At 42.9% G+C, this 23,361-nt stretch overlaps 2 protein-coding genes across 3 annotated transcripts in view; both read left to right on the top strand.

The window, feature by feature from the left end:
* Positions 1–10,226: 10,226 nt before the first annotated feature.
* Positions 10,227–23,361, top strand: part of Txnrd1 (thioredoxin reductase 1) — a 58,982-nt gene continuing 45,847 nt past the window's right edge. The window contains exon 1 of one of the 2 annotated variants that reach the window (XM_027944302.2): positions 10,227–10,310. The gene's annotated coding sequence lies outside the window, so the exon portion shown is untranslated. Of the gene's footprint in view, positions 10,311–11,493; positions 11,640–23,361 lie in introns of those variants that run through there. The other variant, XM_027944212.2, reaches the window with a different exon arrangement.
* Positions 20,878–22,280, top strand: Eid3 (EP300 interacting inhibitor of differentiation 3). The gene has a single exon (XM_071609148.1). It carries the CDS (start codon positions 20,908–20,910, stop codon positions 22,015–22,017), a length of 1,110 nt encoding a protein of 369 aa, XP_071465249.1. The 5' UTR covers positions 20,878–20,907; the 3' UTR covers positions 22,018–22,280.

The raw sequence follows: 23,361 nt of genomic DNA, 5'->3' as shown, positions 1-23,361 counted from the left end.
CTTTCTTTCCCTATAATGTAAATATGTTTCCTAAATGTAATGTAATTGTTTCAGTTACATTTAGGTTTGGTCACATGTGGCAGCAAACACAAATAAAAATGGCTTAGCCTAGACGTAAGTGCATTTCTCTTACCTAAAATAAATCCAGCTAGCAGTCCTGTCCAGGGGTTATGTGACACTCCGAGGCCTGGTCCAGAGTTTTGTCCTCCTGTTTTCATGTTCCAGGTATAGAAGGTCATGATTTGCTCTAGAGGGTAATGATTTGGTTTTGGATAACATGTTGTGATCATCTAAGGTGGGTATATAGGCCAGTGAGTGTGCAGGTATTTTTTTCCCCATATTATGCTCTAAAGCCCAAACTCTCTGCCTCAGTTGGAAGAGAAGCTGGAGGAGCGCATACCCTTTCCATGCAAGAATATTTCTCTGATGTTGAATGTAACAGTTTGCTTATTTCTTGGCCAGAATGTAGTCACTTATATATATGTATGTGTCACCAGTGGCCTGTGTGGGGAGGGAATAGGTAGCCCTTGGAGGTGTGGGCTGGCAAGAAATAAAAGGTTGAAAGGTAATATCAAAAAATAGAGCAAAATTTTTTTAAAAAAAGTTTTTCTTTTTTTTTTTAAGTGAGGCTTTGATGGGTGGAAAAGATCTGATGGGTCTGACCCTAACAAAGGAGAAAAGCCCCATAAAGGTTTATTTGAGGTGAAACATATCAAGGAATTTACTGTGATGAGGTTCCTCAAGGTAAACAAGAAGCAAGCCATGGTGGGCAAGTAGCCTGAGTGGGGACTTACCACTTGTGCAGTCATTCTTTCTCCTCCAGGCAGCTGGCGCAACCCGGATAGTTGGGCACTGGTGTCTCTCTCCACTTCTGGGGAGTTGCATTTGAACCTAGGGCTGTCTGAGCCAATAAATTCTGTGATATCACAGAATTCTTTTTGAGCAGGATGTTTTCTAAGGCAACAAAGCAGTCTCAGATTGGTGAGATCACACCAAGAGTTCTCTGAAGGGTGCCCCTCCACTTAGAGATGGCTTAGACACGCCCACAGTTCATTCACAGCTCTGTGTGTGTGTGTGTGTGTGTGTGTATCTGAATATGTATATACACACACACACATACACACACATGCTGAAAGCAGACTTGGAAATGAAATCTTCATTTCTTTATTTTAGGAAATCAATGGCCTAGAGTTTAGTTTGTGATGCCAATTACATTTTGTTTTTCCTGTGGAACAGCTGAGATTGGTTCATCTGAAAAAATTAGCACAGTAATTTCAATTACACATTATATGTGTCTCTAATTTAAACCATAAGTATAAGCCAGGGGGAATGGTGTGCATCTATAGACCCAGGTACTCAAGAGGCTGCTGTGGGTCACTTGAGCAGGAGTTTGAGGCTATCCAGGCTCCATAGCAAGACCTCTGTCTCAAGAAATTATTTTTTAAAAATCTTAAGTATAGAGGAACCATAATATAGTCTATATAAGGACCATAGATGATAATGAGATGGGAAATACTTGACCTTTTTAGAAGATTCAATGACTAGAAAATGCTGATCTAGAAGCCTCATGTATGTTATACTTCTGAGAAAAAAGAAACCCATTTAAATGGTTAACCTTGAACCGGATCAAGGACAGCAGGAGGTAGTCCAACCTACTTCATTACAATACAGTCTCAGAGAGTTCCTGAGATTATTGAGAGATTAAATAAGCATTTAAAATCCGTAGATGAAAGAATTCAGAAGTATTTGGTGGAAAATTACATGATACTGGGAATCAAACCCTAAGCTTCACATGCTAGGCAAGCATTATACCACTGAGCTATATCCCCAACCCAGAAAACTACAAAGTTCTCTTCTGTCTTTAATAGAAAAATTAGTCTTAATAGATCTAAATGAGATATAGTTCTCTCAGCTCAATCCAGGGCCTAGAGTATTGAAATTGGAGTCTGAGATGAAACTCAACTCTCTGCTTCTGCTGGAAGGTGAGGTCCATGTAGGCTGCAGGCCTCTGCAGTTAAGAAATCCCATTTTAGTGTTAGCAGCTCATCACAGCAGGAGATGCTTGCTAGTGTCAGCTCCAAAGATAGCTGCAGGAAAACCCGGATCCTTCTCCACTACCATCCAGTGGTGTGTTGCAGCTACTAATGTTGGATCTAAATGCTCACTGACAATTACTTTCTGGGTTCTTGTCTCATAAATTTGAAGAATGAAATCCATGGGCCACAATGGAAAGTAAGAGTGAAAGAATTAGGATTTATGAAGTGAGAAGAAAAAAGATAGAACTCTTGCAAGGTACGAGGGGACCTGAGAGCAGGTTACCACTTAAATATTCTAGTCTAGATTGTAGTTAGGGGCATTGAACAAAAACCCATTCTAAATGGGTATTGGATATTGGTTAGCCTTTGAGTCTGTAGCCTTTACTACTCAGGTGTGTTCTGCTTCCCTATTCCCATAACCCCAGGACAGAGGAGTTGGTTGGAATGTTTCTAATGGTTAACCTCATGGAGTGGCCTTTACATTAAAAAAAAAAAAAAAAAGCCTTCATTGGGACCCACTAACTATCCTATCTTATTCAGTATTATCTACCAACCAGAGGATACAGGACTGTGCCAGGCTCAGCTCCGGGAGGTGTCCCCAGCCCACCACCAATGACCTACAGTCATCAACTGACTAGTTTCATTCAGCTCTGGGAGAAATTACTGGGGGATGTTCCTCTTAATATCAACTACCTAATAACATTTAAGAATTCAGAGGTTAATAATAAGCTAGGTGATAGTTCTTTCATATCTAAAAGCTGTTTACCATTATTAATTAATACTTATACAAGCTCTTGACTGAGGTTAAGGGTGGCTGGTCTCCAGAATTATAAGACACATCATCTGAGAGTTGACTGGGATGGAGCTTGCACCTCCTGAGGCATTTCTGTCCAAGGGCATCCTATAAAAAAATTTTTCCTTCCTCTGGAATTGAAATGGATACCGAGAAACCTAAGACAAATGGAGTGCAAAGGGGGAATATTTCTTTCTTCTTTTTTGGGTATTGGGGGTGAACCCAGGGGTGCTTAACCACCAAGCCATATCCCCAGCTCTGTTTTGTATTTTATTTAGAGACAGTGTCTCACTGAGTTGCTTAGAAGACTAAGTTGCTGAGGCTGGCTTTGAACTCATGATCCTCCTGCCTCAGCCTCCTGAGCTGCTGGGATTACAGGCATGCCTCACCATGCATCAGAAGGGAAATATTTGTGCATGCAATAGTGTATGTGCATTTTGTACCTATGTACACATAATACTAAGTGCATGTACTCATTTATAAAGAAATTCCTCATATTCCTTCCACTTCTTTTAGCAAGTTGTTTAAGAAAATCATATTTTTCTTTTCCCAGGAAAAGATAAAGCTCAGAGTGTGAGAATACATGCGCTGTGGAAAATGGCATGGCTAGCTATGGACTGACAATTAGAAGGAAAATGAATGCTCTCTTTCAAGTTAGGTTTCCAGCAGTGTCTAGTGTAACACATTGTTGACAGTTGCTGTGGATGACTATCTTATAAAAGGGGAAAATCCAGCATCGTAATTGCACTAAGCCTTCATGGACTTACACCATGCAGAAGGACATGGTGATGCGAATAGCACAAATCCTTTACACTCTTAGTCCTTCACAGCTTTTTACGCATCTAGTTTCCACAACTACCACACAAGATATAGATACTATATTTATCACCACTTGACAGATGAGTAAACCAAGGCATGGAAAGGTAGCAGAAGCTTGCCAACAGAAAGGCCAGGCTATGTGACCTTGAGATTTGGGGCAGTGTGCTGGAACTGACATTATTAAACATTCAGGAATTTTGCAAGTAGATGATAGCTTGAAATCAGCCAAGGTTGGGAGTGTTTATACCACAGAGACTGGAGTGCTACAAATCTGGGCTTCCTCCCCATCATTCAGCACTGGCTCACCACAACACCATAGGCTTTCTTCTCTGCTCTGCTTCATGAATATTCAGAAGCCTGCTGAAGGACCACATGGATTCAAACCTCGAGTGAGTCTTTACTGGGGAAGGCACTGTGCCAGGTACCAGGGAAATAGAGACCAGCCCCTCAGTAAATTATATGTGGTTGAGAGAAGACAGTGCAAAGGTAAATCCTGGCCAGATGTGAGACTGGGGCTAGTCGTTTACCCTGGGGTTACTCATCTGTAAATGGAGTTGATGGTACAATCACAAGGGGTTTGGGAGAGGATCAATGAGAACATGTGAAGCCGAGGCATGGAGGTGCTCAATAAGTGACAGTTCTAAGAGCAGTGGAGATGTAAACAGAAGGCTTTAATTTAGCTTGATATAAGAAAAAGGAGTGATGAATTCTGTGTTCAATGAGAGAAGCCTCCACAGGGTCGTGATCCTCCAGGCAGGATTTCAAGGTTTTCAGGTGGGTGTTTGGTGAGTGACTCTTCCTGGTACTTGCAGAAAGTGATTGCTTTTTTTTTCCTACAGCATGTTGCTCTTTTTAGTCTACACCTCCCTGTAGGTTGTTTAACTGTGTGACAGACAATGGGTTTGGAGATTGGCACCCCTGGATTTTTAATCCCAACTCCAGAACTCATCTGCTTTGGAAGGATTCTTAGCTTTTTGGAATCTCAGTTTCTAATATCACAATATGGGTATAATACCTGCATTATTCTGAGGATTCATTGAGAATATATGTGAAAGAGTCAGACACAACCCATGCCTTGTGAACCCCAGACTAAATCCAGCGTGTCTGTATTGTTTCATCTCCCTTTATCCTCCTGAGTCCCCGGGCAGAGACACACTGTGTGTCTGTACATATCGCCCCCTCTGCCCGGAGAAGTTCTGCTCGGGAGGTGGAATAGCATGTTGGCAAGAACCACGGGCGGGGGGTCAGATTCAGTTCTGCCAGTTATTAGCTAGGTGGCTGTGAGCAAGATACTGGTCGTCTTTATATCTCCGTTTTTTTTCCATCTGTAAAATGGGGGAAACAATGGTTGTGAGGATTAAATTAAAAATGGAAAGACCTGGATTTATGCCCAGCACATACTAGCCACTGAAAGTTTCTTAGGCATTATTCCCTCCCAGTTTTACCATTTTAATTACTCTTCCAGATATGGTTCAAATATCACTTGCTATGAAGCCTTCTCCAATTTTCCGTTACCATTATGTGCTTCTCCACTGTGTACCCCTGAAGTTTATGGACCACAACCCTGGAGCACCAGCTATATCCCAGGCACTTTCCTAAGCATATTACAGCTGTCATTTCATTGGGACCATCACTATGTTCTCATTATTATCCCAGCTTCCCTCTGAGATAGATCAAATTCTTAAAGGTCAAATACACCTTTATAGGAAATCTGAGTACCACCTAATATGTGTTATGTAAAAACGTTTTCCCTTTCTTCTCTGGAAAAAGAATCTATAAATTAATGTAATGTCTTCATTTTACAGATTTGATCTCTGAACAAATACTTACTAAGTGATTACTATGTGTGTGCACTGTACTAAGGGTCGGGAACATGACCGACCCTTACTATGGTGAGCATAAATAATAATCGTAGCCCCTGCTCACCTGTGGCTATTTACACTTAAATTAATTAAGCTTAACTAAAATAACTCCAGATCTGTGTTTGCACTAGCTATCTTTAGTCACATGTGACTAGTAGTTACTGGGTTAGACAGTGCAGACATAGACACTGCCATCATCTCATGAAGTTCTGCTGGACTGTGCTATTCTAGAGGGGTAGGCTGACATTGATCAAATAATGCTAAAGAAAAATACATTTGCGGTTGTGATGGGCTGAGTAGAAAGAATGCCTGGGAACTTGGGAACATTTCATGGGGGGTTTGACTTTGATAGCCTCCTCAAGGAAGACATGTTGGAACTAGATTTGCTGAATGCTGGGAGCTAGCAAAGGCCTGTGGTGAGAGGGGGCCCAGTAATTAAAGGGATTGGAAGAAGCTAATGACGGGGCTCCGGGCTGGGGGAAGGCTTCAGTGAGATGAAGAGGTGGAAGACCACAGAGGCCCTTTTTGAAAGCAGATAAAGAAGATGAGAGGTGGAGTGACCCGGCTCTTCAGGTACTTCAGTTCTGGTTCTCTGGCTTTGCTGCAGAGTCTGTGCTGCACGTAAATTATTTTCAAAGGACTTCGTTCTACAGTGACCCCCTTTCCTTCCTGTCCTTATTGGAACTTGCCACATTTCCCTCTACTGGATTATTCCCTCAGTATAAAATCATACTATGATAATGTCCTCCTTAGACAACGACCTAACAAAAAGACCTTTCTGGATCCTGTACCCTCCTCCTCAAGTCCTTTTCCACTTACCCTTGAAGCTTGCTTTATGTACCACCTCCATTTTCTTATTTTCTGTTTCTTGTTGAACTCTCTCTGATTAGAATTTCTTTCCCCTCCTCATTTTCATAAAAACCCACAGTGACTGGGGGTTTCTTCCAGGATCTCAGCATTGATCTCCCTCCTTTCTGGAGCTCTTTTCATTGGCTTGGGCGACCACCCTCTCAGCTCTCCTCCTGTCTTTCCCCCTCACTCTGGGGCTCATTTGCTGGGTGCTTCTCCTTTGTAGTTTGTGTGTGCTTGAAGTGGCACACCCTTTCTCCACAGAAAAGTCTTAACTGGGCTTCTCCAGAAGTCTTCACCAGGACTGATTTTAGGACTGTCAGCAACAGAGTCTCTGCAAAAGAGTTCAATGTAGATAAACTTCCTATTTTCGTGTCACCCTGTTTTACTTGGCTGCTGTCTGGGAAGATACCAGCACTCCAGGTGCTGGACACCCCCTTACTAGTTTTCACAAACATATCCAGTATAGTAGCTTGTAGAAATGTGCAAACAAGGCCTCTGGCCGTGAGCTGGGCTTCACAGAGATGTCTACATTTTTAAGATAAGTTACCAATTGGGCTCCATGGTAACAGCTGGAGGGGGAGGAAAGAAAGGGGAGAAGAAGCTCTCTCCTTCTCAGGTGTTGTTCTTGAAGAGTTAGTGAAAGAAAAAGCTGCTTTTATGTGAACTTTACAGACTGTGAACTTCTGAGGCCTTCCCAATACATGCTGTTTATAAAATTCTGAAACTACCTGAACTCGTGGTTCAGGGGATTGATTGATTACAGCAAAAGCTGTGCCCTCTGAACCTGGCTGCAGCCAAATAAAACCGTTTCCTGCTATCTTTGGTGCCTTGCCTGTCTGTCCCTACAACATGCTGGGCTCTGTCCTGGCTTTCTTCATTATCCTAACTCGCTGGTAACTTCATCTAGAGCCATAGGTGAGAATTAATTTTGTACGTCAACCTGGCCAGGATATGGTTGCCCATGTTTGGTCAAACACTAGTCTAGATGTTGCTGTGATGGCATTTTTAAAGTGTGACCAACAGTGAAATCAGCAGACTTTGAGTAAAGCAGATGGGCTTCATCTCATTTGTTGAGGGACTGAAAAGAAAAGACTGAAGGCTCCTGAAAGGAAATAGTTCTGCCTCCAGCCTGCTGCCTGAATTGCTAGCCTCTGGGCCAGCCCTGTAGATCTTAGACTTGTCAGCTTTCATAATCATGTGCCAATTTTAAAAATCTCTCAGCCAGCCATGTGGCACACACCTCTAATCCCAGTGTCTTGGGAGGCTGAGGCAGGAGGATTGCAAATTGGAGGCCATCCTCAGCAACTCAAAGAGGTCCTGACCAACTTAGTGGTACCCTGTCTCAAAATAAAAAATAAAAAGGGCTGGGGAAGTGGGCTCAGTGGTTAAGCACTCCTGGGTTCAATTTCCTTTACCAAAACATCTCTTTCTCTCTGCACATGTACTTGCACGCACACACACACACACACACACACAGACACACATACACACACACCCTGCTACTCTACAGATTTTTTCTGGAAAACCGTAATCCACATTGCATTAAATGTCTTTATTGACTATTACATTTTTATTTCTAATTCTGATCTCCCTGAAACTCCAGATTTGTATATCCAACTGCTTATTTAACACCTCTATTTTGAAAACTAATAGATCTCTAAAACTAATTGTCCCATGCTATTGCTTTCCCCCTCTTCCCTGACTGTTCTCCCTTTCATTAAATAATGTCACTATTTGCTCAGTTGTCAAGGCCAAAAGTCTGGAATCATCACAGATTCTTCTCTTTCTTTTGTTTCCTCATTCCATCCATCTACAAATTGCAGTAAACTTTCAAATGTATTTTCTCACCTCCCTAAACCAACCCAATCCAAGCCTTTATCACCTCTAGCTTGGGCCACCACAGAAACTTCTTTTTCTTTCTTTTTTTGGGGTGGTGGTGGTGGTGGTGGTAACCAGGGATTGAACTCAGAGGCACTTTACCACTGAGCTACATCCCCAGTCCTTTTTTATATTTTAAGACAGTTTCTCACTAAGTTGCTGAGGCTGGTCTAGAACTTGCAATCCTCCTGCCTCAGCCACCTGGGATTACAGGTTTATGTCACTGTGGCATGGCCACAGTGGCTTCTTAACTGGTCTCTGTATTCTTTATTATTATTATTATTATTTTTAGTTGAAGTTGGATACAATACTTTTATATAGAAGGGGTTTTATTTATTTATTTTTGTGGCTCTGGGTAGGAACCCAGGGCTCAAAGCATGCTAAACATGTGCTGTACCAATGAGTTATAATCTTCCCAAGAAGGTGTGTTTAAAATGGTGATTTTTTTTTTAACTTAAAAAGAAAGTAACTACGTGGAACTAATCTGGGGATTTGTGTTATAATTTGCTTACCTAAGAACAATGTAAGATAAAATGACTCATCTAGCCTTTTCTCACATGCAGTTGGAAAACATTAACTATAATCACCTTGAACTGTCTGTCCAGACAAGATGCAGTCAGTGTCGAGGCTCCTGAAATCGAACAGGTGTTTCATCAAGGTGTTTATTTCATTATTTCAAATTAAATTATTTTTTAAAAAATCCGCCCCCATCCTATGTCATGCTTTTGCAACAAGCTGTAGTTCCTGTATATTTTTAAGAATGAGAAGCTTATGCTTCTAGTTCACGGGCTGTTATTGTATAGTTAAATGAGATAAGGCATAGAAAACGGTTCGTAAGGAGCTTGACTCAGGAGGAGTACATGGAGTGTGTCTTCCCTTGCCCCAGCTTTCTTTTCCATTTTCCACCCCTTAATAACATTGTTTCCTGAATACCTATATACTAGGCCATCCCCAGATTCGGGTGAAGTGCTCACACACAGGGAGTGTGGTTTAGTGTGTGTAGAGCGTGTGCGGTGTGTGTAGTGTGTGAGCTAAAGCAGCCTCTGACTACCTGGGAAGGGGCTGGAAGGAGGAGCCAGTTCAGAGGAGGCGTGGCTTCTCCCTGCAGTTAGGAGCCTGCAGCCCTTTCACCTTGTGTCCTTCAGTGTGGCGTCTTCCAAAGAGGTGGGAAAGACGTAACGGTGGTTTATTTATTCAGCAAGCATTCGTGGCCACAGACTGGTGAAGGTGCTGAGTGAGAACCCGAGCAAGAACAGGGAAGCGCAGAGGGCAGGGCTCGCTGCGGGCAGGGGAGGCAGGTACCTGGAACCGCCTGCGTCAAATGCACGCTGAGCTTTCCTTAAAACAAACGAGACAAACCCAAACCTGAGTGTGGTGGGAGGAAGTGCGCGACGGGGAAGTTTTGTGCTGTTGAGAATGTGTCACTGCAGGATTAGTCAGGATGAAATGGATGCTTAACTTCCTTTAGGGAATTACCCAGAGGACTAATGCATTACCTTAGGGCAGTGGGTTCCCAGTTTTGCTGTCAACTAGTCAAAGTTCTAAAAGCTAGATACCCAGGTCACTCCATACCAAAGATGACAGACTGTCTGTGTGGGAGCCAAGCTTCAGTATTTCTAAAGATCCTCACCGGACTAAAGCGGGCAGCCAGTTCTTGAGCCAGTGCCTGAGGGCATAGTCCAGCTAGCAGCTCTTACTTAGTTCTGGTTCCTCTGTTTCCACCCCAGTCTCGCGCTGGAGGCGGCCACCGGGAGGCAGGAGACGCCGTCGCCCAATTAGGAGCTCCCACTTTGCCCAGCCTAGCGGCAGCGGCTGCCAAGACTGCACGAGGAGTGCATTTTTGCTTCGTCATTCTGACTCTGGCGGTTCACCCTCCCGCTTAGAGCAGGGCGTGGCTTCTCATAGCCACTAGGAACCAGCTGGCCAGTCGCCTCGGCCAGCCTCAGTCGGGCACTGCGTCCCGGCCGCAGGTGCGGTGCCCGGGGACCTTGCCGTCTCCGCGCTTCTCCCTTCCTGGGAGCTCCGCGGCCGCTGGAAGCAGAGCGCGCTCGGCGCCCAGGCACCCGGCAGGTGAGCACGGCTGCTGGCGGGGCTGAGCCAGCGCCGGCGGTGCATCGGCGGGCCCCAGGGGTCGGGGGAAAGGGGGTGAGGTCCGAGAGGGTCGCGGCTCTTGTAGGGCCAGCGAGAGCGAGCTTGTCGGCAGCGTGCAGTGCGGGCCGGGTCGCGCCAGCTGCTGCCTGTGGTTGGTGAGGTTGGCCCCCTGTCAGCGGTGGTTTCCTCGCTCATTCTCTTGGTAGCCTCTTTCAGACTCTGAGAAAATGGGGTTTTGTATCATTTCTGGAGCACGAGTCTTGAAATGTAGAAGGCAGTGTATTGAGGTGTGGATTGGCACATCCTTGACGGCAGCACGCCTTTCCAGGAATTTTCACACCGTTTAATCCTCAGGCATCTGGAGAAACTGGCAAAGCTCGTGTAAACTCCGTGTTTTGACAAGTGGCTTGCCCATCCAGACATTAGGAAACAGGGCAGCCTCGACTGCCACCTGGCTCTTACTTATTCAGCGAGGCAGTGCTGGCTAGTGTTAGGAGCTGAATCTTGCTCGTGCTGTGGACGCTGCTGGAACTCTGACAGGCTCCTTGGCTTTTCTACCCTCGGTTTCCTGATTCGCTTGATGGGCTGGTGAAATCCTACATCTGCAGTACAGCTGGGGGGATGAAAGGGTAACCCGTGCAAAGCACCAGGCCTGGGTCAGTGCAGACGGCTTTGAATTCTGCCACTGTCTGAATCTCTGCTGAGTTCACCCCTTTGGGAAATTGGATCGTTAGTTCCTGTTCTCACCTAGAATTGCTTCAGGATTCTTTTTAAAAACCCCAAAGTTGGCATAATGTTAATTTCTCCCGGTGGTTTCAGATTGCAAGGGAAGTTGGAAGTTGGATTTTGGCATTCCCTGTGGGCGCAAACTTCAAAGCAAGATCCACGCGGAGGTGTTGAGAAAGCTGAGATAATTGTGTCGTAAAGTGATTTTTTGAAGCTTTCTGAATTCCGGACTTACTGGAAAAGCAGGCCGTTGAGCTTAAGCTTAGCCTTGCGAGGCTTTGGCGGGAACCCTCAGGTTCACAGCGGCCTCCAATCAGGGGGTTCCCAGCCGGTGAGCTCGGCGTGCAGCGCGGAGCCCCGGGCGCTGGTTGCCGGCTGCGGCCGCCGGAAGCCCCGCCCCGCCCCGCCCCGCCCCGCCCCGCCGCGTTGCTCCGCGGCGCCGAGCTCACGATCGCCGGGGCTTTTGTGCCTCGGAGGACCGCGGGAGGTGGCGAGGAGCGCTAGCCGACTGGCGGGGCAAGCCCGAGGGCCCGGGTGTCCGTGGAGCGGGAGCAGACGCGCGGCCGTGGCCCGACCCCGAAGGTACGAGCGCGCCGCGGGCCCCGGCGGCCGCAGCCTCCTTCCCGAGCCCGAGGCCGTGCGGCCGGGCCGGCGCCTCCCGAGGGCAAGCCGCGCCCAGCCGGCGCACGTGTGGCCGGGTCTGGCCAGGCCGCGGGAGCGCTAGGGAAACGCGAAACCGCTCTCGGTTAAGATGACCTTTTGTTGTTTTCTTTCGGTATTGGGATTGAACCCGGGGGCGCCCTACACTGAGCCACGTCCCCAGCCCTTTTTATTTTGCGATTGGTTCTCACGACGTTGCTCAGGCTGACCTCCAGCTTGCGGTCCTCAGTCTCAAGTAGCTGAGGTTACAGTGAGCGCCCCCGTCCCCGGACGAGATAACTTCCAAAGTGTCCTTTGTCTTCCTTCCTCTCTCCCTTCCAGTTAATGCAAATAATTTTAAAATTTACTGGTGGTGTAGTGTCTTAAATGGTTTAGGGAAGTCCTTAGAAAAGGCCATCAGGAAATGCCTATCTTCGTCATCAGACTGGCCCCTATGGCCTTCCTCTTTAATTCTCTGAGGGCTGGGGGGACCCAGAACCCCAGGCTCCGAGGACAGCAACCAAGAAATCCCTGTGGTGATTTCATTTCCCCTCAGGAGGCTCTTTTGTAGCCCAGAAGTTGATAATTGGGTGGTAGAAAGGAAAAGAGAAATGTTCTCTTTGGGTTGAGCAGATAGGACAGCCTGGTGGATGTTCCACATCCTGTGTGGTTGATTGCCAGGTTAGAAAGCCTCCTGTATTCCATCACCTTCCGCCATCGTTTTGATTTCTGGAGATTGCCTTTTTGTCCTTAAACATTTGTATCTATGTAGGTTTTTTGTGGGAGGCGGTAATCAAACCTTGGGCTTGCTAGGCAATCACTCTACCACTGAGCTACATCCCAAGTCCTTTTTAACTTTTATTTTTGGACAAGGCCTTGCTAAGTTGTCCAGGCTTGACCTCCAACTTACATCCTCCTACCTCAGTCTTCCTTGTAGCTGGGAGGTGTTGTATCAATGTAGTTTTTAAGAAATAGAACATATATTTGAACATTTGCTTTTTTGAAGTAAACCTGAGGCCTGCCTTAACCATAAAAATGTATTTAGTAGTTTGCACCCTTAGGAATAGCATTAACAATTAATTTGTATTTTTTTTTTACTATATTTTTAAAAGACTTATTTACCTTTTTGATGAATGAGTATAGAAAATGGAACTAGACTTCAAAGACAAATAGCTAATTAATGTAAAATAATAAAGGACATAATAATAAAGGACATAAAAAGGCTTTTAACTTCAGTTAAAATAATTATGTTACTCAGACTTTTATTTCCAAGTAATGTGAGACAAAGGTGTATTAATATTTCTCCTGGTCAGTTTATTCTTTTCTCTTCATCTGTGTCATAAGTTTACAAAGTTATATAGGCATTTGATTTTTATGTAATCCTTTTGATGCTCCCGGTTAAGCATCAGTGGGAGTAAAATAATCATTTTATAAATTTTGGAACTCTATGGATGTGATCTAATGTTTTCAACTCCACATGATCTGTTGATTTTAGACATACGGTGAGTTGTATGATACCATTAATGAAAAACGTACCACCCATACATACTTTACATTTAGCAAATGTTTTAAGTAAACTTACCATTCTACTTTTTGTATCATTTGATTTAATTTTTGGTTTCTGCTTATTTTATTTTTGCTGAGACACAAGGAGATAGGGGCTACTGGCTTGAAAGGTTTGTGAACTTCTAGTGTGTTGTTGCTTACATTGGGCCTAACTGCTGGGTTTTAAACATATTTAGGGAACATTGGGTTTGAGTGGAGAAAGGTTTATGGGGTTAGTGTGATGATCCTAAAGTTCATAATTTTTAAAAAATATTAAGGTTTCATAGTTTAATCGCAGTGTGAATAATGGATAGGAAAGTAATCATGACGTCTGCTTTTGCTTTCTCTTTTTTATATAGCTTCTTCCCTTGTCCCCCATCCTCCCCCAACAGCAGCAAAACCTACCTTGCTTTTCATAGTGAGTGTACTATAGAGAAGAACCCTTCTGGGAGGAACTGATGAGCCTAAAGGATGAAGGCTTCTAGAAGTGTGTGTCTGAAAGTTCAGCCTGTGGATCACCTGCACAGAGTCCTCTGCAGTGCCTGGGAAACTCGCAGGCTGGAGCTTTGCCCAGTTCAGAAGTAGACCTTCTGGAAGTGGGCAGGGAGCTGGCTTTTTTGTTCTGTTTATTTTAAATAATCCTCTTCCTGTTAATTCTTGTGGGAAATAAGCTTGAGGCTACTTTAATGTATAAGGCAGTTTGATCAAGATCAGTTGACATAATCATTATAATTGGGGAAAATGAAGGACTGCTTTTTGATACTCTCAAAATATTAGTGAGAAGACAGGAAATGGGAACTCAACAAGGAAGTAAGCTTTCTGTTGAACACTGTGTCATTGAACAGAAGTCTAGAAGTAAGCTCTTTGTGTGTGAAATTGGAGTTAAGAGACTACCTAAGAACTATGAATAGAGTTCTTGGTGCTCAGATGTAAACATCTGGTTTTCATAAACATCTTAGTTTTTAAGGCAGGATTACAAGTGTTCCTGTAGGGAACCTCCTTGTTTGTGAATCAGTGTTTCCAGAATTCCAGAGTTTGAAATCACTTGTGTAAATGCGTCTTGGTGGTATTGAGGGGAGAAGCAAAGTGAGTGAAAACTTACTTGATGGAACACTAAGAGTTAGATGTAGGTAAGTCTTCAGTAGTTTGAGATGATAATCTAGGGTGATGGGACCGACACTGACAACATGGGACTTTATTCCTTTAGGGTAGTAATAGAAGAGATGAGGGACACAAAGCAACAGAGGACCTTAACATCCTAGTGAATTGTGTGGACAGTTGCAGTGGGAGCCCGGATATGATCATGTTGCAGTCGGTTGTGGTGGTCCATAGTCTTTCCTTGGGAGGTAGATGCTGAAACAAAGACTCAGAAACCAGCCTCTTAGCTGAATGGACATAAGGAGATGAGTAGTACTTGATTGACTCTCCATTCCCTCTCTTTCTCACTACTCTACCAAAACTGACAGAAAACTCAATTTCTTTGATTCCTTCCTTTGATAGAGGTCATCTCTTTGGAGCACTGGGAGTAGTGGAACTGTTTTTAGCCTGCTTAAGGCTGAGGCCTGAAAGAGGGTTGGAGGATTGCCTTGAAGGTGAGGGAAATGAGCAGATCTCTCGTTTACCTTAGAAGGAAATAAGGATAAGGACTACTGACATTTGAAAGAAGCATAGATTGTTATCGTAAAGAAATGTATTTCGTGCTGATAATAAATTTTACTGATTGTGAATCCATGTTCAGACCCTACGTGCCCTTTGACCACTTCGGCCAGGTGACAGTGTGAACTTCTTTTTGCTGTCCATCTTTCACAGCAGCATCATTGTTCTGTGGTCCAGGCTTCAGAGCTCCTCTTGCCTTTCTGGTCTGTTCACTCACCAGGCCTGACTCTTCCCACATGCATCTGCCTCTTGCTACTGTTGAGTTCTGCTTGGGTCAAGGTACTCATTTCCTCTTGCCTACACCATCTCAACCATCTCTAACTGGCCTCCCACTCTCCATTCCTCCCCAGCCTGTCTGCTGCCAGAGTCATCTTCCTGACTGCCACTTCCCCATAGCCCAATCTGCATCTAGGATAAAGAGTACACTCCTTAGCTAGGTATCCTGTGCCTTCTGGGCCCTGGCCCCAACCAGCTTTTCTGGTTATCTCCCGCTGTACTCCCTCACCTACTGCAGACTCCTGGAACACTGTTCTCCCTAAAGTATCCCCTGCTTGCCCTGTACTCTGTTTTAATTCCTGATGACTCTTTTTACTCAAATCAACTTTTCCCAGCATCTCCTAGTCCACAGTACAAGACCAGATTTGGCTGGTCTTTTCCTCTGCTGTGTTCCCACATCATTTCCCACAACTCCTTATCTCTGGAAAGGAGGAATCCTGCCAATGATAATTTTTTGGCTTACACATCAAGGGTGGAGAGCTAGGTGTATTCTGTGCTTGTGGTTGCAGCTGTGTGGTGCTCATGTCTAAGTGGACATGCCTGCTGTGTGGAATGCTGTTAGACATTAGATTCTAAGTCCTCCCAGCAGTCCTCTGAAGCAGGTGGTAGTGTCAGAAACAGGAATGAAGACCTTCAGAGTTAGAGGAGCATGTCCTAATCGCGAGGCTGGTGAGGTGGCAGAGCTAGGACTGGGACCCAAAGAAAGGCCTTCTATCCTCAGGGCTGGCTCTGGTTCGCTCACACCTCTAGCATTCGGTTTTTGTTATTTTGAGCCACATGCCTGCCTCCTTGGTGCGGTGGTGCTCCTGATTCATCTTGATATTCCTGGCATAGTTCTGGTATACAGGAGGTGTTCATTCGTTAGAGGCTTGTTGAATGAAACACGGTGCCTATTAAGTTAGGAGACAATGATACATTTTCCTATTTTCTATGCATTTTTTAACACCACATGTACATTTTAGCAAAATATTTATTGAGTGAATGGATGGAGGTAGGGACAGAGACTCACTCAGGGAAGAACTTAGATCTCAGGTTCTGATTTCATTGAAGATGGGCTCTAAGTTGTTCAGAAGATTCTTGGTAGCTCATGGGGAAGCAGTTTAGAATTTTTAAAAAGCTGTGTGACAGTAACATTGTCAGCTTTGAGCATTTTATTCAGAAGTGTCCAGGTCAGTTGGGAAGAAGCCGTATCAGGTCTCTTTAGCTACTCTTCATCAGGCACCTGTGTTGTCAGAGGAGCTTGGTAATGAGTTTGTTGTCCCTTAATAACCAAACTGTAGGATGAAATATTTAAATAAAATACATTTGTGGTGGGTAGGGGGGTAGATAGTGCTAAGAATGCTTGTCTAGCATGCACAAGGCCCTGGGTCCAATCCCCAGCACTACAAAAAGTTGGAGAGACAGAGACAGATTGTACAAGTGAGGAAACTCAAAGGCTGAAGAAAATGAGAAAACATGTTTTTTATTTGAACCCAGGCCTCCAGAGCTGAGCTCCTTCAACACTGCCACCTTTAATAGCCACACACCTAGTGCCCCTCCCTCAGTCTGTCAGAATGATGCTCATTGCTGACTTCTGAGGTGTGGTTGGGGCTATCTCAACACCCTTGTTTATGCTATTGGAGCTTGGCATGTCACTAGTGCAGAGTTTTAAATGTCAGTAAGTGTGGGCCTTGACCACAAGTCAAGGGTGGTGGTTTTTTAAATTTCCGTGTGTGGCAGTCCATATTATTTAGTGTGACCTGGCTTTCATTTTAACTTTTACTTTACAAATAGTAATGCCATCTTGGGATGGGGTGTAGCTCAGTGACAGAGCTCTTGCCTGGGTTCTATCCCCAGCCCTACTATAACAATAATAATGTCATTTTATTTGAACAGAGTAGTTATTCAAAGCCGTTTTTGGATACTGTACTTTTAAAAAAGTTTGGAATTTAAGGAGCTGTTCATGAGATAAACAATTATTAATGATAATAAGTAATTATTAAGTAATTTTGCATGTAAACTCAGATTCTTTGTGGATCTGCTTAAAAATACCTGTGGAGAAATTTAACCTTCAAAGTCATATGCATATTTTCAGTAGTTGAAACTTAGTAGGTTTTAACTTTTTTGTTGTATGGCAGATATCTTTGTTGTAGTGGAATATATTCCTTTATTACTTTTTACTGATTTTAAGCTTTAAGACCTTTTTTTGTTGTTGTTTCTAGAGCAACAATAAGGAGTGAAGCTTCTAGTTTGCATATAAATTTTTTTCTTATTAGTGTCTGATATTTATTAAACATCAGCTATTTTGGGGATACTTTACAATTTATTGAGTACCTACTCAATAGTTGAAAATATTGCCTGATCTGTTATATAATCCTCATTCAGTACTTAGTAATTGTATGATATAAATAGTTAAGTATTCCCATCTTATGCATGAGGTCACTGGAGGATGAGAGTTAAGCAGTCTGCTTAAAGGTAATACCATTAGCTGACAGATCAAGACCAGAACTCAGGTTTGTTGTCTCCTGCCACTATGCATGGTTGGTTGTTTTTTCCCTCCCACTTAGAAACTCCTTTTAAAAACAGATCTCTTACTGACCATGGTGGTGCATGCTTATAATCCCAGTGACCTCGGAGGCTGAGGCAGGAGGATCACAAGTTCAAGGCCAGCCTCAGCAAATTTGTGAGGCATTAAGCAATTTATTAAGACCTTGTCTAAAAATAAGAAGGACTGGGGATGTGGCTCAGTGGTTAAGTGACCCTGGGGTCAATCCTTGGTACCAAAACAAAACGAAAACCAGATCCCTTGATCATAACAAAGTTTTAACTTTAATATATACTACAAAAGACAAAGCAAAAAATTTATACAAACATAAATTTAAAGGAAATTAAGGTGAAAGAGAAAGTGTACCTCACACCCTATCTACTGTCTGTTGTAAATGAAACCAGAAATTTTATCACCTGTCTTCACAACTCATTATTAAACAGATACCCTGATGGTGGGTCGAGAGGACAGAAGCTGCTATGAGAAAGTACAGAAAAGCTTTGGGAGGTAGCTGATAGTGGGACATGTGTAACCAGCTGTCAGACTGTGGGACTCCACTCTGATTCTCATGTTGGCTGGAAAAAGTCACAAAATCTATTTGTTGTAATGGTCTTTCCGTAAATCAGTCTGAACTTCTGGGACAGGAACAAAAAAATATGGAAGAAAAGATGGAAGAAAAAAAATGGAGGGTCAGTTGAGCCTTGGGTAGGAGTTCTTCAGACAGGAGAGGAAAGGAAAAACCAGAGGAAAACTGCACTGTGCTTTCTGTTCCAAGTCCTGGAAAAGTTCACCAATATCACTTGAAATTATGTGTTGCCGTTTCTTCCTCTTTAAGTTACATTTATAATAATTAGTAGTAGTTGGATCTTAGGTTAGAAAATCAGTTTTAATGATTTAAGGATTCATAAGTGTAGAAATCCCATTTAAGTGACTGAGGAAAAAACATTGAACTTGAGATAGTTTTACTTGATAGAAACACTAAAATTGTGTGCAGACTTAAAGGCTGAATATAATTATACAAGTTTACCTTTCTGCGGATGACCTAAATTACATATTATAAGGTTCCTGAGGACCTGATACAGCATAGAATGAATTCAGTACTGGAAGTGACAGTTTTTAATAACATCATGCTCATTTTGATGTAGTGTTAATTCTGAGCAAGTTGTATGAGCTGTTATCTTCTGAGAAATCCCTGTAAATGATATTTGTGATACTTTCTGAGTAGTTTGGGAGAATTACCAGATTTTTCTAAAAAAAAAAAAAAAAAGGTTAGAATGAGAGATTGTCATATCTTTTGGAGTATTTTTTAATTATAAATTGCTTTTATTGAATTTAAAATTGATTGAAATACACTCCTCAAAATATGGTTTACTGTAAAAGTAGACTTTTTTTGGATTTGGATCTTGGAGTTCTTAACTACATTTTGACCTGAGATTTAAGAGAGGTTTGAGTATTAATTTGTGATTGGCCAGATGGGAAGAAGATAGCCCTTTGATGATGCTGGGTCTTTGTTTTTTCTTTGTTTCAGAGGAGGGATAAGACACTTTCTGAAAGACAATTGATTTTTGCCTTCATTGTGTAGAATCTATTCTACTAATCTTGTGAAATTAATCTTTGCCACCAAATAACTTTTGTAACAGTACTGGAACAAAGTTCTTAAAGTATATTACTTATTCAGTCAGTACATACCCAAGTGCATCCATATAAGATCAGTTGTTTGGAATATTTAAAGTCAAGTTTTTGTTTTTGCAAACCTCACACTCTAATAGGCCAGGATAATACAGTACATCCACACACAAATAACCATAATGGATGATTCTGAAAAGTGCATGTTTTTTCCTGATTTGCCCCTACTTAAAAAAAATTATGGATGAATGGTAAGGTAAGAATTTTAGAGTTAATATAGGTTTTACTGTTTATTCACATGCAGGAAACTAGATCAAAAGAAAAACTGGTCTAGATGCACAGGAAGAGTAGGTAGGGCCAATTTGTTTCCTGGTTAGTTGAAATTTGTGATTGCCAGATGCAGCACATGGGTCCACTTTTTTTTTTTTTTTTTTAAGGGGAAACGGTTGCAGTTTTGAAAAGCTTTTGGGGATTAGGCATGTCCTAATTATGTAGTCCTTCCATTGTCAGTTACACATTTCTACATGTGTGACTGATAACCTGAGTAGCTTCATGAACTGGCACTTGAATTTCCAGTGAGCAAGGGGGTGAATTTTCCAACACATACTTACCCAATTTACAGACTTCACTTGCATATCCTTATAACATGTTTAAAATCCTCATAGCTTTGTTCATTTTTTAGGTGGCTGTTAACCTTTGATAGACTTCCAAATATGTTTTGTGGAAAAGCCCTATCTACCCATTTTCTTTTTCCTCTCTGAGGCAGTGGAAAACCAAAGGTCACAAGTGCATCTTGCGCATTTTCTCTTGAAAGATCCTACCCCATGAGGTGAATTGGTAAATTGCAGAGGATTTTGTGCGCACGCCCCCCCCCCCCTTCCCCCTCTCCCCAGTACTGGGAATGAACCCAAGTAAGCATTCTATCACTCAGTTATAACCTGAGCAGGGATTTGGCTTTTTGAGGGCTAGCAAAGGTTAATTAACCCGATTACATTTGTGTGATTTCCAGTCACCTTGCACCTGGGAACTTTATTTCGCCTAATTTTAATGAGGGTTCTTCATTTCAGGGCCCTCGACCTTAACTTGGCCTTACCAGCAGTTTAGCCACACTAGTTATTAAAAACAAGCATTAAATAAAAGCTTTAAATCACAGAACGAAGTATGTGGACCTCATTTCAATGTATGGCAGGGAACGTTTTAATTAAAGCGTAGGACCTTTAGTTGTTGTCCAAGTGTTTCTTTGAAAGTTAGGTTGTTTTGTCGTTGCTGAAAATTACAATAGCTGCCTCTTGAATGGGAATTATTTCCGTACGGGGCTGGGGGTCCATTGTTGCGCTGGTTCTTTGCATTGCGCAGGCCAGTGGGCTAACGCTAGGGTGGGCAGCGCAGAGCAAGCTGCAGCCGGGAGGAGGTGGGGGCGGGGCGGGGCGGAGCTGGGCGGGGCCGGGCGAGGCGAGCCCAGCAGAGGTCCGCACCGCACTGCGCATGGGCTGGCATCCCTCCTCTTCTCCAACTGCCCCTTGGATTTCCGCCAGCGTCGGGAACATTCTGAAGGCGGTTGGCTGCTTGCTGCCGGTTGCGGACATGTCTGATGAGCAAGGTTCCCTGATGGGAGGCGAGGAGCCAGTGGCGACAGGCACCTGCCGTGCGTGCTCCATGAAGCAGGTGGAGGAGGAGGAGGAGCCCCGGAAGATGGAAGTGGTGGTGGGGGTGGACAGCTGCTCTGACGACCTCAGCGACCTCAGCTCCGGGGACCCCGAGCTGGATTGTCACCTCCTGGGTCAGACCGAGGACGAGGAGAAGTGTCGGAACATCCGCAAGCAATACCGGCAGCTCATGTACAGTGTCCAGCAGAACCGAGAGGACATAGTGAACACGGCCAGCGACTCCTTAACCGAGGCCCTCGAGGAAGCCAACGTCCTATTTGATGGAGTGAGCCGAACGAGAGAGGCTGCCCTCGATGCCCAGTTTCTTGTTTTGGCTTCTGATTTGGGTAAAGAAAAAGCAAAGCAGTTAAATTCTGATATGAGCTTTTTTGATCAAGTAGCGTTTTGTGACTTTCTGTTTATATTTGTGGGCCTCAATTGGATGGAAGACGAATGTGATGAGTTGAGTGGTTGTGATGACAATATCTCTCTTTCCTTTTGGGAGACAGTACAGAAGGAAGCAACATCCTGGATATTGCAAGCTGAAACATTCCACTTTATTTTTGGTTCATTCAAGTCTGAGCCTTTTGTACGAAAGCCCCGACTTGAACGTCACAAAAAATTTTGCAAAATGGAAGGAAATGGGGATATGCCTACAAAGTTGAGGAAGTTGGACCTGAGTACCAACCAAGAAGCAACAGAAAAAGAAGTAGAAAGAATCTTGGGATTGTTGCAAACCTACTTTCGAAAGTATCCTGATACTCCTGTGTCCTATTTTGAGTTTGTGATTGATCCAAACTCTTTCTCTCGTACAGTGGAGAATATATTCTACGTTTCTTTTATTATAAGAGATGGCTTTGCAAGAATAAGGCTTGACCAAGACAGGCTGCCAATATTAGAGCCAATTAATATTAACCAAATGGGTGAAGGAAGTGATCCCAGTTCCTTTGATAGGAAGCAAGGGGTTATATCTCTGAGTTTACAGGATTGGAAAAATATTGTGGCAACTTTTGAAATTTCAGAGGCTATGATTACAAACTCATATTAGATTTTTGTTCCTAGTATAAGAGTCAGTTTTGTTTTTCTGAAGTATCTCAAAACAGCAAAATCTGAACAGAAGTGCACACATTATATTTCTTGTAAAGCAAAATATTTTCAAGAATATTGAAAATTGTTTTTGTGTGTAATGTGTTTTGGTAATTTATGAGGTTGTGATCTGTTATTAAAAATTTTCACTGGCATACTTATGGGAAATATTTTTTTGAATGCTCTATAAAATCTACATTAATAAAAAATTTTTTAAATTCTGAATTTTGTAAACTAAATACATTGGCCAACTTGCAAAAAAAAAAAAAAAGTCAGAATGGTATGTGATACTGTTTTGCTTCCTCTCTGGTAGTGAACCAAGGAGAATCCCATTAAGTTGAGGTGAGAGTGGGTAAAAAGTTGCTCAAGAAAAGCGTTAAGGTAGTAAATATGCACTATTACAACTTAAAAAAGGTTAGATGCTGTGCTTCGCTGCAGAGAATAAATAATTTCTAAATGATTTCTCCTGTAAGCTGACTCAGCAAATTTGTGTGACTACTGCTCAGTAGACAAAACATCAAATAAGGGCTGAAAGGGGGAGTAGGAATTGGGAGATGGGAACAACCTTCTAGGCAGGGAAGTAATAAGGGCAAATGCATAAGTCATGGCAGAAGAGAACCTTTAGATTTAGGGGAAACAATTCTGCTTGAATGTGAAGCTATGTGAGAATTGCATGACTTCATCTGTTAGTGTCCTTAGAAGTTTTTTGTCCCACAAATTCCTCTAATATGGATTGGGATGGGATTGTGGTTCAGCGGCAGAGCACTTGCCTCACATGTATGGGGCACTGGGTTCGATTCTCAGCACCACATAAAAATAAAGGGTATTGTGTCCATCTACAACTAAAAATATATATATATATTAAAAAATCCTTCTTACATGCTTATTTGTAAGCTTTTTGTGCTTGGTTAATGTCTTCTCTTGCCCATACGTTCTCTCTATGTATCTGCTAATAAAAAATGTCCTTCAGAATCAGTGATGTGTTATCGTGTAACAACTTCGATATTTGTCCCAACTAATTTTACATATGTTAATAGGGCTAGAACTGTCTCTGTTTAAACTGTGTTTATTCACATATTCTTAGTGTGAACTGTTCTGTGTTTTTCTTTTTGATGCTTCTAGTTGTTTTAAGAGTATAAATTACAACCTGATTTAGAAATTACTGCTGAAAATTAAAAAGCTTTAGAATGTACAATAAGCATACCCATAAGTTTCCTTCTATCTTTAGGAACTTAATCTTTGGTAGTGGAGGAATTTGGCAATTAATTGGTAAGTGGGGTAAGTGACTGTTAGTAGGAAGTCTAGT

This window comes from Marmota flaviventris, chromosome 3 (assembly GCF_047511675.1).
Source record: "Marmota flaviventris isolate mMarFla1 chromosome 3, mMarFla1.hap1, whole genome shotgun sequence".
NCBI classification, from domain to species: domain Eukaryota; kingdom Metazoa; phylum Chordata; class Mammalia; order Rodentia; family Sciuridae; genus Marmota; species Marmota flaviventris.
This window is presented reverse-complemented; position numbering and strand designations above follow the sequence as displayed.

Bases quoted from the DNA above. Each gene is read 5' to 3' on its own strand.
- Eid3 (XM_071609148.1), top strand. From the start codon at position 20,908: ATGTCTGATGAGCAAGGTTCCCTGATGGGAGGCGAGGAGCCAGTGGCG.